This window comes from Lissotriton helveticus, chromosome 3_1 (genome assembly GCF_964261635.1).
Source record: "Lissotriton helveticus chromosome 3_1, aLisHel1.1, whole genome shotgun sequence".
Classification (NCBI taxonomy): Eukaryota; Metazoa; Chordata; class Amphibia; order Caudata; family Salamandridae; genus Lissotriton; species Lissotriton helveticus.
The window spans coordinates 596,426,104-596,441,000 of NC_136061.1; the positions used below are offsets into that span (position 1 = coordinate 596,426,104).

Below are 14,897 nucleotides of genomic sequence, written 5' to 3' on the forward strand. Positions count from 1 at the left end.
TGGTGAGCGTTGCAGAGGAAGGGGAATCCTTTAGAGAGTCATTTTCTCTCTGGATTTCCCTTCTCTTTTTTAAACTAAGGAGCAGTACCATCACCGTGGTGTCACCAGGGCATTATGTGGAAGTTTTTTCAATATTATAAACAAGCCATAGTTGCTGCTTATTTATCTTATGCAACTAGTAGTGACTTGTAGGTATGATGTGACTTGTTGTATCATATTTGGACGCAATGACAGGAACAGCAAAATACAAGTCGGGTGGCACACTTAGCTTACGTGTTTTTAAGCCACGCCCTTAATTGCACTGGCCACGCCCATCTGAGAGACCCCCCAGTTTTTTCATCCCACTTAAAGCCCTGCCGCCACCATTCACCAATTAAATGGTGGAGGTGGGGGCATGAGTAGCCCCAACGGATGGTGATTCGACTGCCTTTCCTAATGTAAGTGTGCCACCAAATCTCATCAGGTAAGTTGATTTTAACGTGGTTGGGTAGAACAGGGGGATATTCTGATATCTGCCCACGCACTTGCTTGGGATGCCTGCCTTTTAACAAGAGTAATTATTACCAGTAGCAATGGCACAACGAGAGGCAAAGTGAATTTTAAAATTAGGAGGAGGGTGCTTTCGCCCAGGATCTAGTCTCTGGAGAATCTCAGCCCATATCACAGCTGTTTTTCAGAGGTCAATTAGGGAAATGTATTCGAAGACAGACTGCTTTAAGTAGCGGTTTTAATCAGTATGCATAGTTCGTTCACAAAATCACGCAACTTTAACTGGCGGTTTATGCCGTCTGCACTGACTGTAAACTGATCTCAAATTATTGTTAGTTCTCAAATATGCAAGACAACATTTGCCTATAGCTGCTACTCTCCGCAGAAAAACTACAATAAAAAACGAAAATGTAAAATAAAATAACAATGCTGGAAGCGCAGGCGTCCCATGGAACCACGGGCTGAACCAGGAGGGTAAGAGATGAGAATCTTCAAATTGACCAGCACGGTGGGTTGCGCCAGCATGTCTTGTTAGACTTCTCTCACAGTTCAAATGCAGGAAATTGGGCTTTTTTCGGCTCAAGCATATCCGCCAGGAAGTAGATTGCGCCGGCCAGACCTAGCGAAACAATGTAAAAATTATATGTACAATTCAGTCGTCCGAGCACATCCTGTAACAGCATTGTCCTATTTGTGTAACGTTAAATTACTTAAGTCTGATGAAAGACTGAGAGTAGTTGTTCCTCTTATATAAAAAGATTAAACTAAAAAAGAAAACGTGAAAACATTGCTCACATTCAACTCATCTGACTTTATATAAACCAAGGGCAAGCTGTAGAAAATTCACTTGCGCGCTAGCCTAACATTACATTACTAAATATTTCGATTATTTCCATTGACATAAATGAAACAAGTTACTTACCTGTAACTATAGTTCTCCAGTATTGGAATCTTTCATAGATTCACATGCCTGAATCATTCCCCGTCGTGGAGATGGGAGTCCCCTGTATTATTAAAAGAAATGTCCTATTAGACATAGAACATAAGGCCTCAGGCATTAAAACATTTTGTAAGATATCTCTGTCCACTAATAAAAAAGGACCACATTTAGAACTAGCCAATCAGTAGAGACCATCCTGTAGAACCTTCCTGAGAGAAGCTCCAGTCCATCAGATTTTCCAAGCACAAGTGTAGAAATAGAAAAAAATGAGATAAGTAAGTGAGCCTTCTCCAGGGGAGGCGGGCAGGTCGGTGTGAATCTATGAAAGATTCCAATATTGGAGAACTATAGTTACAGGTATGTAACTTGTTTCTTACTCCAGTATTGGAACTTTCATTGAATTAGAGTAGAAAGCAGTGAATAACACATTCTCATGTCATACAGCAACTGTAGAAAGGCACGCAAGATAGCATTGCCTGCATACAGAAATATACACATATAAATAAATAAGCAAAATTCTTCGAAGTATACATCTATACCATAAATCATTGAAAATGTGAGACAGCAAAGGATCCCCAGCAATAAAATCTATTTCAATAACTACAAGCAAGCTCAAGCAGCCTTTAGAATCGCCACACAAAAGGAAAAACCAGCGGCCTCGGATCAATTCTGGCTGAAGCTTATCCATGAAAGTAAAAATTCTAACCCGAAGCAATTCTGGTCTCTTGTAAATAGGAGTAACCAAAGTGCAACTGGATACGGTAGTGTAAACATTAGCGAAGCAGTCTGGAGTAAGTTTCTATCTCTTCACTTCAGAGACGCCAACAAAAACGAAGCTTGCACCGATTCCGCCAGCCCTGTCACCCCCTTGAGCCCTCTTTCGGGACTGGAGAGCTCGAGGCGGGCTCGGTCTGTAAACACTCCACCTGAACATCTGACACACAAGGAGTCAATGAAATGGAATGATACCTCACCAGAACCAACGGTGTCACCGGATGCCTTAAAAAATAAGATCTCAAGCTTCATAAGGAAAGCCAGAGCCATAGGAGCCCAGGCCCGAACGGCCTCCCTCAAGCTATGTTCAAATCTGATGTCAGCCTATGGTCAGAATACCTGACTCCTTTATTTCTTTACTGCAGTCTAAACAAAACAGTCCCATTTTCTTGGCGAGGTGCAGTCATCCACCCAATCTACTAAGGCGGGAAGAGAAATGAGCTAAAAAATTACTGAATGGTAGCACTTCTTGACTTGGAGTCTAAGTACTTTGCAAATATTCTACTAGAGGAGCTACAGGCTTGGGCCGAAACTACAGCACACCTTCCTTTTAACCAGACGGGCTTTGTAGCCAATACCGGTACCACAACCAATTTGCTAACGCTAACCGTCTTGATGGACAAAGCGACATGCCAACATATCCAGCTGCACTGCTGCTTTGTAGACTTCAAAGCAGCCTTCGATCGTGTGCCCAGGGGTTTGCTATGGCAGAAACTAAAATCGTGGGGCATACCACAGCCTCTTCTTCAGGCAATAATTCAACTCCACACGGAAACGTGGATAAGAATCAAGCTGGGCGAAGGCTGCCACGTTTCCAGGAAGATCCGAACTGAAACTGGCGTCAAACAAGGGTGTGTATTGGCACCACTCCTTTTCAATTTGTTTATATCTGACCTCTCTCCAGCTTTCGACAGTGTAAACTACCATCCTCCTCATCTTGATGGGACTCGCATCACCAACTTGCTTTATGCCGATGATCTGCTGCTGCTAAGTCACACAAAAGTGGGTCTCCAGAGGTTACTGGATGAATTGCTACCCTACACGACAAGAACCTATCTAGAGCTTAACTTGTCAAAAACCAAAACTATCTCTTTGGGGAAGCAAAAAAGGTCAACAGAAAGGTGGTACTTCAACAAAATAAAGCTAGAGTCAACCCCCAGTTATAAATACCTGGGCATCTTTCTGGATACAAGAGGCTCCTTTATCAAGCACAAAGAAGCATTAAAAATTGAAGCTCTGCAAAATTGGCAAAACAGCTACTAGGTCCTAGCCTAACCCCCATGCTGACAGTAATGAGTAGTAATCAACTCCCTGACGTACGGCCACGAGATCACCAAGGGCACAACCAGTAGGTTATTAAACAAATTAACAACAAACATCTTTAAAAGAGCCTTTCGGTTGCCAAAATCTGCCTTGCCAGCTCAAGTGAGACTTGAATTGGGACTCCAAGATCACAATGGAGTGGAGGCAGGTGCATTCATTAAACTGTCAACAACTATTTTATTAGGGTCAATGGGGATTTCCAAGACCACGCTCCAATACGTCCCCTTCATACATTAAACAACAAGGATATCGGAGGGTCTAGCAAAACTGAGTTGTGAACGCAAACTGTGAACTGACAAGAAAAACTAGATCACCATGTCATGTGTATATCTATCTGAGGTCATCCCTACAATAGACCCATATAGTGGTCAGGTGAGGATGCCCATCAGTCACCACACGGAACCGCCCTTCATCATTTGGGTTTCCTTTAAGACCACCACCAAGGGTGCCACTTAGCTTCCACGGAGAGGGCCCAGATTTTGAGAGAGCCCACACTCGATCAGGCAGGTCTTACTGTGTCTTACTACTCAATTAAGAGGATGTTAAACCAAGGGGGGGACTGATATCGCAGTGCACAAAACGGTGTGTACAAAATAAGACAAAAAGTGTACTAAAATTGGATGAGGGGGTACTGAAAATGAATTTTATTCTGGTGCTACCCACTCTTCCAACATTAAAAAGTAGTCAGTGAAAGTCACAAAAAAAGTTTCTGGACCGCCTAGATGTAATGTGAGGTCAACATGTTTCAGCAATTAGCGACACATTATGTCATTGCTTTCTGCAGGACCGAAATATACTGATAGCTACTGCAACAAAGTGATGATGAAACAAATTAGTGCTCAAAACCAAAATAAATAAAACTGATACAGAGATCACCTGATTCCACTAGGTGTCCGCATCGTTTTCTCCACTCTTCCAAGTCATTAAAGTATTCAAACTTGGAAGATGGACAGACCTCACCCCACCTGGCCACGGCTCAGGAAAATAGGGGGAAGCACCGCTCTGTCCGTCGGTACTCCGAAATTCGACGTCTGAGCCGATCAGGGAGGTCTTCATTAAACTGTGCCATAGACTGCCCCACGCCCGGGTGGGTTCCTTGGAGGTCCGGCTCTGGCAGGAAATACAGAAAAATCAGACCAGACACAAGCATCGGCAACTCCTGGATTACAGCCTACAGTTACTAGGTGCAAATGAGCTCTGGGATACAAATCCATCTCTCCTGGTGCTAAAGCCCGCCATCAAAAAAACTGTTAGATTGTGGTCCTTTCATTCGGACAGGGCGATACTCTCAAAGAGGAGACACGCCTGGGCTGTAATCGCCAATTTTAAGTGGGTGTTCAGTCACTCTACTTATCAAGCACATACGCACTTTATTGGAAACACAAGTTTATGGCCTTGAGGATGGGAGAATGGCCCTTTTTGAAGAACCTCCCGGAATGGCACCGGCCGGGTAGTAGCACGGAATGCAGATTGTGTGGCTACCATTCAGAAACAATGGAACAGATCGTCTGAGCGTGCCCTGCACTGCTCACAGCCAGGCGGTCACTGTTGCGAGGCCAATGTATTATGTTGGGAGTCCGATCTTGTTGCCAAGCAATAATGGCCGCTCTCAACCCTGACAACACCAAGTTAAACATTGGACTTTTGAAATTTGTCCACAAAGCGTTAAAACTCTTTGAAGCCACACTCCCATCTAAATTCTCCCCACCATAGTAGAGCGGCCGATTTAACAGACACAACGTCCAAATCAGAGACTATAAGAAATCCAGAGTTATGTACTGTATTAGAACATTATCAGATCTTATTGGCCCCCCGAATTTTAAGTCATTTTAAATGAATTGTTTTAATCTCTTATTACAGTCATCTCTATTACTCAATTTTTGTCACGTTTTAAATTGTAAATGTTTTTTTTTAAAACCAATCAATAAAGATTATTATTACGTGTGGATGATGGGAAGGAACCAAAGAAAAGAAGGCTCACCTTATTGAAAAAGATGTCTGAGAACCGCTTTCCCCACTGCCGCATCTCGCTTAGTCTCAGCATCCAAGCAATAGTGCTTGGTGAATGTGTGCAGCGTCCTCCAAGTTGCTGCTTTACAAATGTACAAATGGCAGGCAGGGATACACCTGCAAACAGCGCTGTAGATGTGGATATCGCTCTTGTAGAGTGTGCACGGACTCCTGACGTTAGAGGATGGCCCGCTTGTTGATGATAGAATACAATGGCACTTGATATTCATCTAGTGAAAGGGACAACTGTTCAGGTGCACTGTACGCAATGAGAAGCTGATTTGACTTGCAAAATGGCTTTGTCTTGTTCAAGTACAAAGTTAGGTTCCTTTTAACATCTAGAGTGCAGAGGACGCTCTGCTCCAGTCTGTGGATTTGGAAAGAATGATTTCAAAACAATTGGCTCATTAAGGTGGAAATCCGAAGGAAACTTTGGTATGAACTTAGGATTTGTTCATAGAATAACTTTGTCTTGGTTGAAATGTAAGAAAGGTTCTTGAGTAGTAAAAGCCTGGAATTCACCAACCATCCTCGCTGAAGTGATAGCTAGGAGAAGAGCCACTTTCCAGGCTGGGAACTTCATGTTCATCTTCTGAATAGGTTCGAAAGTATGTTTCATTAATTGACTGAGCACTCCATTCATCTGCCATGCAGGAGGAGGTTCCCTTACTGGAGGGAACATCCTAAAGAGATTTTTAAGAAACTGTTTGGCCTGCCTGCAGGACCATGGAGATGGAACCTTAGCTGGTCTGCGGAAACTGGAAATGGAAGCTAAATGTACTTTAACTGATGCACGAGCCAAACCCGAGCGAGCAAGGAGAAGTAGATAAGGTAACACTTCCTCTGGAGGTGAGTGGGGAGGATTGACCTTAGACGATGCACATCACATGCAGAACCTCTTCCATTTAGGCGAGTAAATCCTGTTAGTGCCGTCTGCTCTTGCTTTAGCCAGCACCTGTCTACGCTCCTGTGGGTTCTTTAAGTGTTGAAATTCTCGGAACTCAGGAGCCAGGCTGACAATTTCAGAGAACTGGGGTTCGGATGGCATATTTGTCCCTGGTTCATCGTCAAAAGTGACAAAAATGGTCTGAGATGGATCAGAGGCTTGACTGAAAGTAGGTGAAGTTCTGTGTACCAGTGCTGGGAACTCCAGGCTGGAGCTATTAGAATGATCCTGCTGGGTTCCGTCTTTATCTTTTTTAGTTCTCGCAGAAGAAGAGGGATGAGGGCAAAGGTGTAAGTAAATATGCCGGACCAAGCTATTGAAAAGGCATTTGTACTGAAGCTTACTGAAGCTTACCTTGCACTCGCACTTTATCGGATTGCTGGGCCCTGGTCCACCACAGCTTTTGGTGCTGTTTGTGTGGAGGGATGTGGCTCCTGCCCCCTGATCCTCTACTTCCGGCATTGTATTTAAACAGCATGCTTGCACGGACACGCAGTGGGAGCGCCGCTAGCGCGTCGAAGCGCGCCAATGGCAAGCCCGTCTGCGCCGGGACGTCGCCAGGATCCAGAAATTCTGCCGGTTTACAGGCTGGTACCGCTCCTAGGCTCACCTATACGTCCTTTCAACTTCTTCAGGTGAGAAACGATCTGCCATCATGTCTGCATGCTCATATGATTGTTAATTTGGAAGGTCCTTTTGCCTGTTCTCATTGTCTTTTTACTTGCATTGATATTACGCCGGGCATACAAGGCAACAATGCTATTAGAGAAAACTTGACAGGGAGGGGGTGGACGGATAATAGTCTTGCTCAACCCCAATCTTCAAATCAGGTTGGTTCCTGCAAGGGGTTTCTGGCAAATGTACGTTCGCTTCCTAAACATGCCACCTAAATTCTGGGATCTGGTTTGCTCAGATTCCCCAGACCTTGGCTTTATAACAGACACATGGCTTAAATCTACCTCCTAGCCTGATATTGCCCTCGCCCTCCCTGAGTACTACCAGATCCTTAGGCTTGACAGAGTAGGGAAAGTGGGTGTTGGGGTAGCCATAATCAATAGAGAGGCACTGAAAGTTACATGGATCGATTCCATCCTGGATAATTTGATGGAAATGTACATATTTAAAATTGAGCTTGTCTACCGCCTGCCCGGGCCACTAAAAGACTTTCATCTAAAGCTTATGGAGAAAATTGGCTACTTGGAGATTTTAATATACATAGTGAAGAAAAGGAGAATATAGAGGCTGTAAGCTTTTTAGCTGACATGGCCCCTTTAGGCTTAAATAACATTAATTCTGGGCCTACTCATTCAGCCGGCCATACTCTGGATATCATATTCTCCACATCCTCTCATATTGTTGCTGATCCTGTTTGCCCATTGATGTGTTCAGATTATTCCAAGATTCTTTTCAGGATCCACAGCAGCATTAGACCCCTAATGGCTAGACGGCCCTCGAATGGTCTTCAAAGGCTCTGGCACAAAGTCATTTCCGAATCTTTTAATAAAATATACGTACCCTCTGTTTAGGTCTCGCCTACGCAGCACGCATGCGCTGCATAGGCAAAAAGACCTTTAGCCGTCCCCTGGGCTTTTTAGCCAAAAACGTGCACGAGTTCAATTGCCTTCAATGGCAACGCGTGCATGTGTAGCCTTTCACTTGCGGGAGCGCTTGGCACCATATGTTATCAATTATCGCGGCGCCAGCCGCTCCCTCCCGCAAGTGAATCGCGCAGGCCCCCTCCTCTCTCCCCACTCCTGCCGCCGCGCGAGGAACGCGCTTGTGCTTGTTTTTTGTTATTAACACTCCAAGATTTGTCAACGTACACCATGTTTTCATTTAAAAGGAGCCTCTCCCCGCAAGTTGAGAAATATTACGAGGTACGTGGAGAATGACTCAATGCTAAGTGGCCCTATGCCATGCGAGATTGCCTTCACCCCCTCCTAACTAGCAATATTAAACGTGAAACTAACTACAAGTCCCAGAACACGATGAGAAACTGGGTCTAAAGCCAAGACTGGCTGAACGCGTCACACATGACTTGGCGCCGCTTTGCAGCTGAGAGAACGCAGGATTTTGGAGGCTGCTCGGCTGGTTCCAAAGTCTCTCATTTCCCAGCAGGCCATGCGTCCTGCTTTCCATCCCGCGCTGCCTCTCCAGACGGACAACTGACAGACAGCTCCGATATCACTCATTGGCGGCTGCTGTTCTGCCATGGTACTGTATCGATTGTCATGATAGGACTAAAGGGTATGGCCCTGAAATGGCTAGAGTCCTTTTTATCTGGACGCACCTTTCAGGTACGGGAAAATGACAGCTGCTCATCCACCTTCCCCCTCCGGTGTGGAGTGCCACAGGGCTCATCCTTGAGCCCCACGTTGTTTAACGTGTACATGGCCCCACTGGAGAAGAGGGTCAGCTCGTTCGGCGTGTCTATTATCAACTACGCCGACGACACTCAGCTGGTCGTAACCCTCTCACATCCCCACCTTGCCCCATCGGATCTCCACGGCTGCCTCTCCGAAGTCCACCGATGGATGAACCTCTCTTTACTCAAATTGAATGGGTCCAAGACTGAGATCCTTCTGATGGGCCACAAGGGTCTCTCCTTACCATCTCACCTCTGGCCTAGCTGCCTAGGTGACCCTCCTACACCCAAGGAAGAGGTCAAGAGCCTGGGCGTATGGATTGAGAGAGACCTGAGCTTCAAAACCCAGGCTAAAAGAACGGCAGGGACATGTTTTGGACTACTCAGAGCCTGCAGGAAGATCTTCCCCTTACTGCCTGAGACCGCAAGGAGGCTCCTCATTCAGGGTCTAATCATGGCAAGATTAGATTACTGTAACGCCATCTACCTAGGAGCCCCTGAAGCCACCCTGAACTCACTGCAAAAAGTCCAAAACGCCGCTGCCCGCCTACTCACGGGCACCCCAGGAAGATCCTCCGCCAGGCCGGCTCTTAGATCTCTCCACTGGCTGCCAGTCAGGGAAAGGGTCGCTTTCAAGGCCCTGTGCATAGCCCATAAAACCCTCAACAATAACGGCCCCCCCCTTCTCAAAGAAATCCTAGCTCCATACAAAGCGGAGAGAGACCTCCGGTCCGGTACAGAAAATCTTATTGTAGTCCCGAGAGTCAGAAAAGCCAAGACTGGTGGCCGTCGCTTCTCGGTTCACACGGCAAAACAGTGGAACCATCTGCCACGAAAACTCAGGTCAGAACCGAACTACCTCCACTTCAGAAAAACCCTAAAAACTCTCCTTTTCCCGCGAACATAAATTCATCAGACGGCTGAACCCCCTCGGAGAACAGGTCAGCGCTGGGATGCTCCTTGAGTTACTACGCGCTTTACAAAACCATTAAATAAATAAATAAATAAATGTCTGAGTTGTTTGAACGAGGGCCGTCTCTTTATACTGTTTAATGTGCCGGGCCAATAACCTGCTGATCACTCAGCTCGCGCGGCTGGGCCTATCAATGTCCGCCAATGTTTCTGTAATTAACCCGATATCGTCGCTGCCTGACCCGCACAGCCCCCCTGTTTCAAAATTAATACCTGGATTGGCTGAGCTAACAGAGAGCCTGATTCAGCTGCCAATCGAGCAGTAATTACAGCTTCTCCGACATTTATTTATTCAATGGAGTGGAATCATTATCAAGTTATTTTGCTCAACCTCCTGCCCCTTCTTAATTCTTCTGATCGATTAGAAAATCAAGCCTCCTTAGAGCAGAGCCTGGCATAGCAAACGTTGGGGGGGGGGGGGGTGGAGGTAGCTATTTATTATCCCTAAGTCAATTTGATTTGCTAGTTTCGTGTATTTGTTTTGTGTAAGATCAAACATGTCACCTCACACCAGGACACGAAAATGCTCTATTGCCATAAGATGTAAACAGATAATTCAGCCAAACAAACTGGGTTAGTCGTGTTGGAGCATAGCTCCCAAGTAGACTTTGCCATGTGTAAAAAAATTCAGGGAGTCTAGACTTTTTAACCAACATTTAAAGGTCCAGAAGGCTCTCAAGTTTCTCCAGTCCATGTGAGATGAGAACACCAAGTCCAGGATTTCTGTGTGTGCAATTTTAAGTCCAGTTGATCCACTCTAAAATAAGGACTGTAAGTCACAGAACGCAAAGAAAAATCCGAGACAGGATGAGCTACTCAAGCATGGACCTGTGAAATATGAGCGCTCTGTAGCTCCCTCAAGCTTCTTTATACTTAAGTTGAGATGCAGTCATCACAATAAGGAGTCCAAACAAGGTGAAAAGCATCTATGATTATTGACCATCTTTGAGAGGTGGCTGAACATGTAATGCTAACGTGAACCTGTAATTAGATTGTGGCATAATTGTGAGCTTTAGTTTTGGGCTCACGTGGCTAAGCAGTAGGTGATCCTAGTTCAATGTTTCCATACTTGCAACTTTTACGTCTGTGTTTATTTCTGAGTGAGGGGTGTGCAGATTGCTAATAGCAATGTTTCCGCAAGTAGTTTATTAAGTCCTCAAGGTATTAATTGTAAAATATTTGCCAGGTAAATCACTGTACTACTCCTAAAGTCGTGGCAATCCACCGAACACTAAGAATGACTTTTAACCTGGCATGAGCTCTGTTATTGATGCTATCATACCTGGAAATAGGCCCAGTCCTTAGTCCCATCTTCAGCTTTTGTTCTGTCTTTATAGCCAACAACACTTCTTGGATTTGTAGATTTGCTTTCCTCTTTTTGCTACGAGCCTACAGGGGCCATCATCCCTGTAGCTGCTAGCTAGAAAATCAGGACTGGTTGAAACTGACCCACATGACCAGGATCTATTTGGCTGCTTTGTTACCCTACGTATTTCAAGTTTCCCAGTTCCACGCAGGCGTAGCTCATCCAGTTCAGGTCTTTTCTTTAATTGTGGGATTTGTGGTCCTAGTTGTATAAGCGGTTAAACAGTACTACAAATTCCAGAATGCAACAGTAAAGACCTTGACTGAATGAGTTCATTCATGGAACTGGGAAATTTGAGAACTTGATTATCCATTTATCGCGTTTTAACTCCTAAGCCAATTTGTACATTTCCTTTGCATAACCTACGTATCTTGATTTCACAAACATAGGGCTTGTCCTATAAACTGTTTGGGAAGTGGAGGCTGATTGACGTACGCTAGATTATATGACTAATACTGTGACTACAAAACACCAGTAGTTGGTCGATCAATTGTTGAAAAAATATTAATAGCCCTCTTGTAGTTTCATATGGCGGATATGAGTCTGGCACCCACTGGCGTTTTTATCTTTTCATTTCTGTTAAATACCCGCCTTGAAGTAAATGCAGGACTATAAGTAAATACCAGACTTCAAAGGAAATAAATAAGAGTATCTGAAGATCTCACACGAGAGCGATTGAACACAAATTTCTACTGCTTATTGCAGGGAATTTCCAGTCCCAGTGTTTTGTACTGATGTAGCTGTGCTTGAGTGTCATGAAAGAAAGAGTTATTGCAATAATACAAAAGAGGTCCCTAGGGTAGCCCATCCTAGAACTCATTTTTTGCATTCCTCAAAATAATGCTTCAATTGCAGTGCATCATGTGAAAGTTCACACTGGGGTACATGTAGTGCAATGATCTTGTTGCATGCAATTCATATGCAAAGAGCACATCCAGGAGAGCGTTGGGGCCAGAGCTGCCGACTTTGGAATTGGGGAAACACGTTTAACAACCTGTGGTTCAGGGCAAATACCTTAATCTCTGCTCCCACTGCCTACAAAAATGAATGCGTTCTTGTGTAACGTAACTGGTGCTCGTTTAAAGCGCCCCGATACCTTTCTGGCGAGTCTGCGCTATATAAAACTGCAAAAAAAGAAAAAAGGCACACTGATTAGAGCTTTAGTCCATGACTCGTGTAGCAGGCAGGCAAATTTACACCGAGGTCCCCACAAATAGACAGCATGCTAGATCCAGACTCTCGCCAAAGCTGAAGTCCTGATCACTTGAGCAGCCCGAAATGCGCTCTCATTAAAGTTTACCACTGCATGGCAGAAGTTAGTGGACATCAACAATGACTTGAGACAGATATCTCTGCAGTCAGGGTGGGTTAGGCTGTCAGAGCTGAGGTAGTCGCTGGGAGGGTTTAGGACAGGCATCTCTGCAGCCAGGGTGGGGTAGGCACTCAGAGCTGTGGTAGCCACTGGCAGGGTTTACACCAGATATCGTTGTATTCAGGGTGAGTTAGGCACTAAGAGATCCCAAGGCGCTAATGTGGGCGGCCTTGAATGTTTCATCCAGCCGTATTTCAATGTATTCTGTTACCAGTAGTTATGCATTTAAAATGAAGACAAACCAAATAACGAGGAAAATGTAAAGACAATAAAAACGAGACTGGATGAACTGTTCCCGCCATGAGTGGACAACTTGTGATCTCTGCATAGACGTTTTAAGGCACGTGAAATGTGGGCTCTGGGCCAGGGCCCACCTTTCTAGGGGCCTCATCACTAAGCTTTCAGGAAAGTCACAGACAATGGCATAACACAACAAGCATTGGCATAGCCAATAGGTCTCGCCTTTGGGACCTTGTAAGTGTTTAGCCATGCAACAGTTGATGTTGTTGCACCAAGGATATTGAACTGGATAACTAAACACTTATAAGGTCCCAAAGGCGATACCTATTGGCTATACCAATGCTTGTTTTAATGAGCATATGGACGCCACCATGAAACTTAGGGTTTTCAATGCAACTATGAGTGATGTGATAGACAGGTTCTCAGACAGCTGAACGCACCGCGGAAATTAGGTATTCATCCCTTGAAGATCATTAGCGGATCAACCTCACTAACTAAGGCGACTTTCACAAACCGACACGGGCAGCACGAGCACTCTCAAGAGAAAGCGACAACTGATAAAATCAGTAGAGGGATACCACGCTTCACATTAAACCTGCACATTATTTATATCCCTTTTTATAAAAGCATGGCCATTAAGCCAATATGTTCTTTTTATGAACACGATAACACACCGTGCCATGCTGGATTCACGGGGCACTTCCAGAATAACCCACACAATATAGGTAAACAATATAGGTAAACAAGACATGCTGAAGCTGTATATCCTGAACATTTAGATAAGGGGTAATTCAGAGCCATGTTTTTCTCCACCAGTTGCACAAATTTTAAAGAAGCCCTGATATACTACAGAAGAAAAAAACACACGTCCTGCCCTGATACCCACGAGTTATACCGGAAGGTCTGTGACAATGAGAACTGTTATCAGTTCAGACACCTAGAGTTAAAAACTAGACAACTTATTTGTCTTTTTAATTTCACTTGATACAGGCAGAAAATCCCCAGCAAGAGTACTCTGCCACAGAAGTTGGTACGTAAGGTGTGAATGATCTAGTTTGCACACCACAGTAATTTTTCAAGTTTAAACACTAAAAATAGCTATATTTTTGTCTTCTACACAGATTGAACGATGTCCTACCCCATTTCTATCTCGCCCTGATGAAGACCTTTATATAAAGTGATGGTCCTACAACTATGGTCGAAACGCGTTGGCATCATTTAGCGGTCCAGAGTTGAAGAAGACATCAAGGGACACTGTTTGATTCAGCGAGTAGAGCCAGATCGTTCGGGCTCACTAAAAAGTCTAATAATAATCTCTGCCCCCTAATAGGACCCTAAATATAGAAAGTTTTTGTGATCATTTTCTCTTAGTGACTCTCTTTGGTCACTTAGAATGTCTAAGGAGTCTCTTTCATATTCCGAAGAATATATCCAAAACCTTATGACTGGTCCGTCACTCCTTTCTGGACCACCCACCACTCCGGCCACCACTCCTACCCCCAACAACTCCTGTGCCCTTCTGGACAAACTCGAGAAACTGAAGAAAAAGCAAATACGCACAGAACTACACGCCCGTATGCTGACAGATTACTTGAGATCAGGTGTTATCCCTGTCGACCTCCTAATCCGTAACACCCCAGCCATCTTCACTCAGGATCCCAAGTTCAGAACTGGCTTCAGTCATCTAGCCACGACCTGCTCCCGGCACTGGATGGCGCTTGGCATCGACACAGGCATAGAACACAGCCGTCAGGAACTAAAAGAAATCGCCGAACTGGAAAAACTAATTTTGGCAGACCCGACCATCGCGGATGCCAAGAACCTCTTGGAAAAAGTTGACGCCACTATCTCCACATTTAACACATTTGAACTGAACAAAAAAGTAACCAAAATTCAAAAAGATATTCGCTTCTACAAAGTTGAGCAGACCTATCCATACCTCAACGAGGAGTTTTACAACACCCCGTACGTCCCACCTAGAGCGAGAAATTGGGGAAGATACCGCACCAACCAAAGAATTACCGTTTCGGATACTTCTAACACCTCGGTTGAAGACTCGGACCCCGGTGAAGGCTCCAGTGCCCCCCTGCAACCAACAGA

The 14,897-nt window shown here is 44.8% G+C and overlaps 1 protein-coding gene across 3 annotated transcripts in view; it reads right to left on the reverse strand.

Annotated features, from left to right (window-relative positions):
* Window positions 1-710: 710 nt before the first annotated feature.
* LANCL1 (LanC like glutathione S-transferase 1) overlaps window positions 711-14,897 on the reverse strand; it is a 531,190-nt gene continuing 517,003 nt past the window's right edge. For 2 of the 3 annotated variants that reach the window (XM_078680579.1, XM_078680580.1), the window contains one exon: window positions 711-1,108. In XM_078680579.1, the coding sequence (XP_078536705.1) occupies window positions 758-1,108 (351 nt within the window). In that variant the 3' untranslated portion in view covers window positions 711-757. The remainder of the gene's footprint in view (window positions 1,109-14,897) is intronic. The other variant, XM_078680581.1, reaches the window with a different exon arrangement.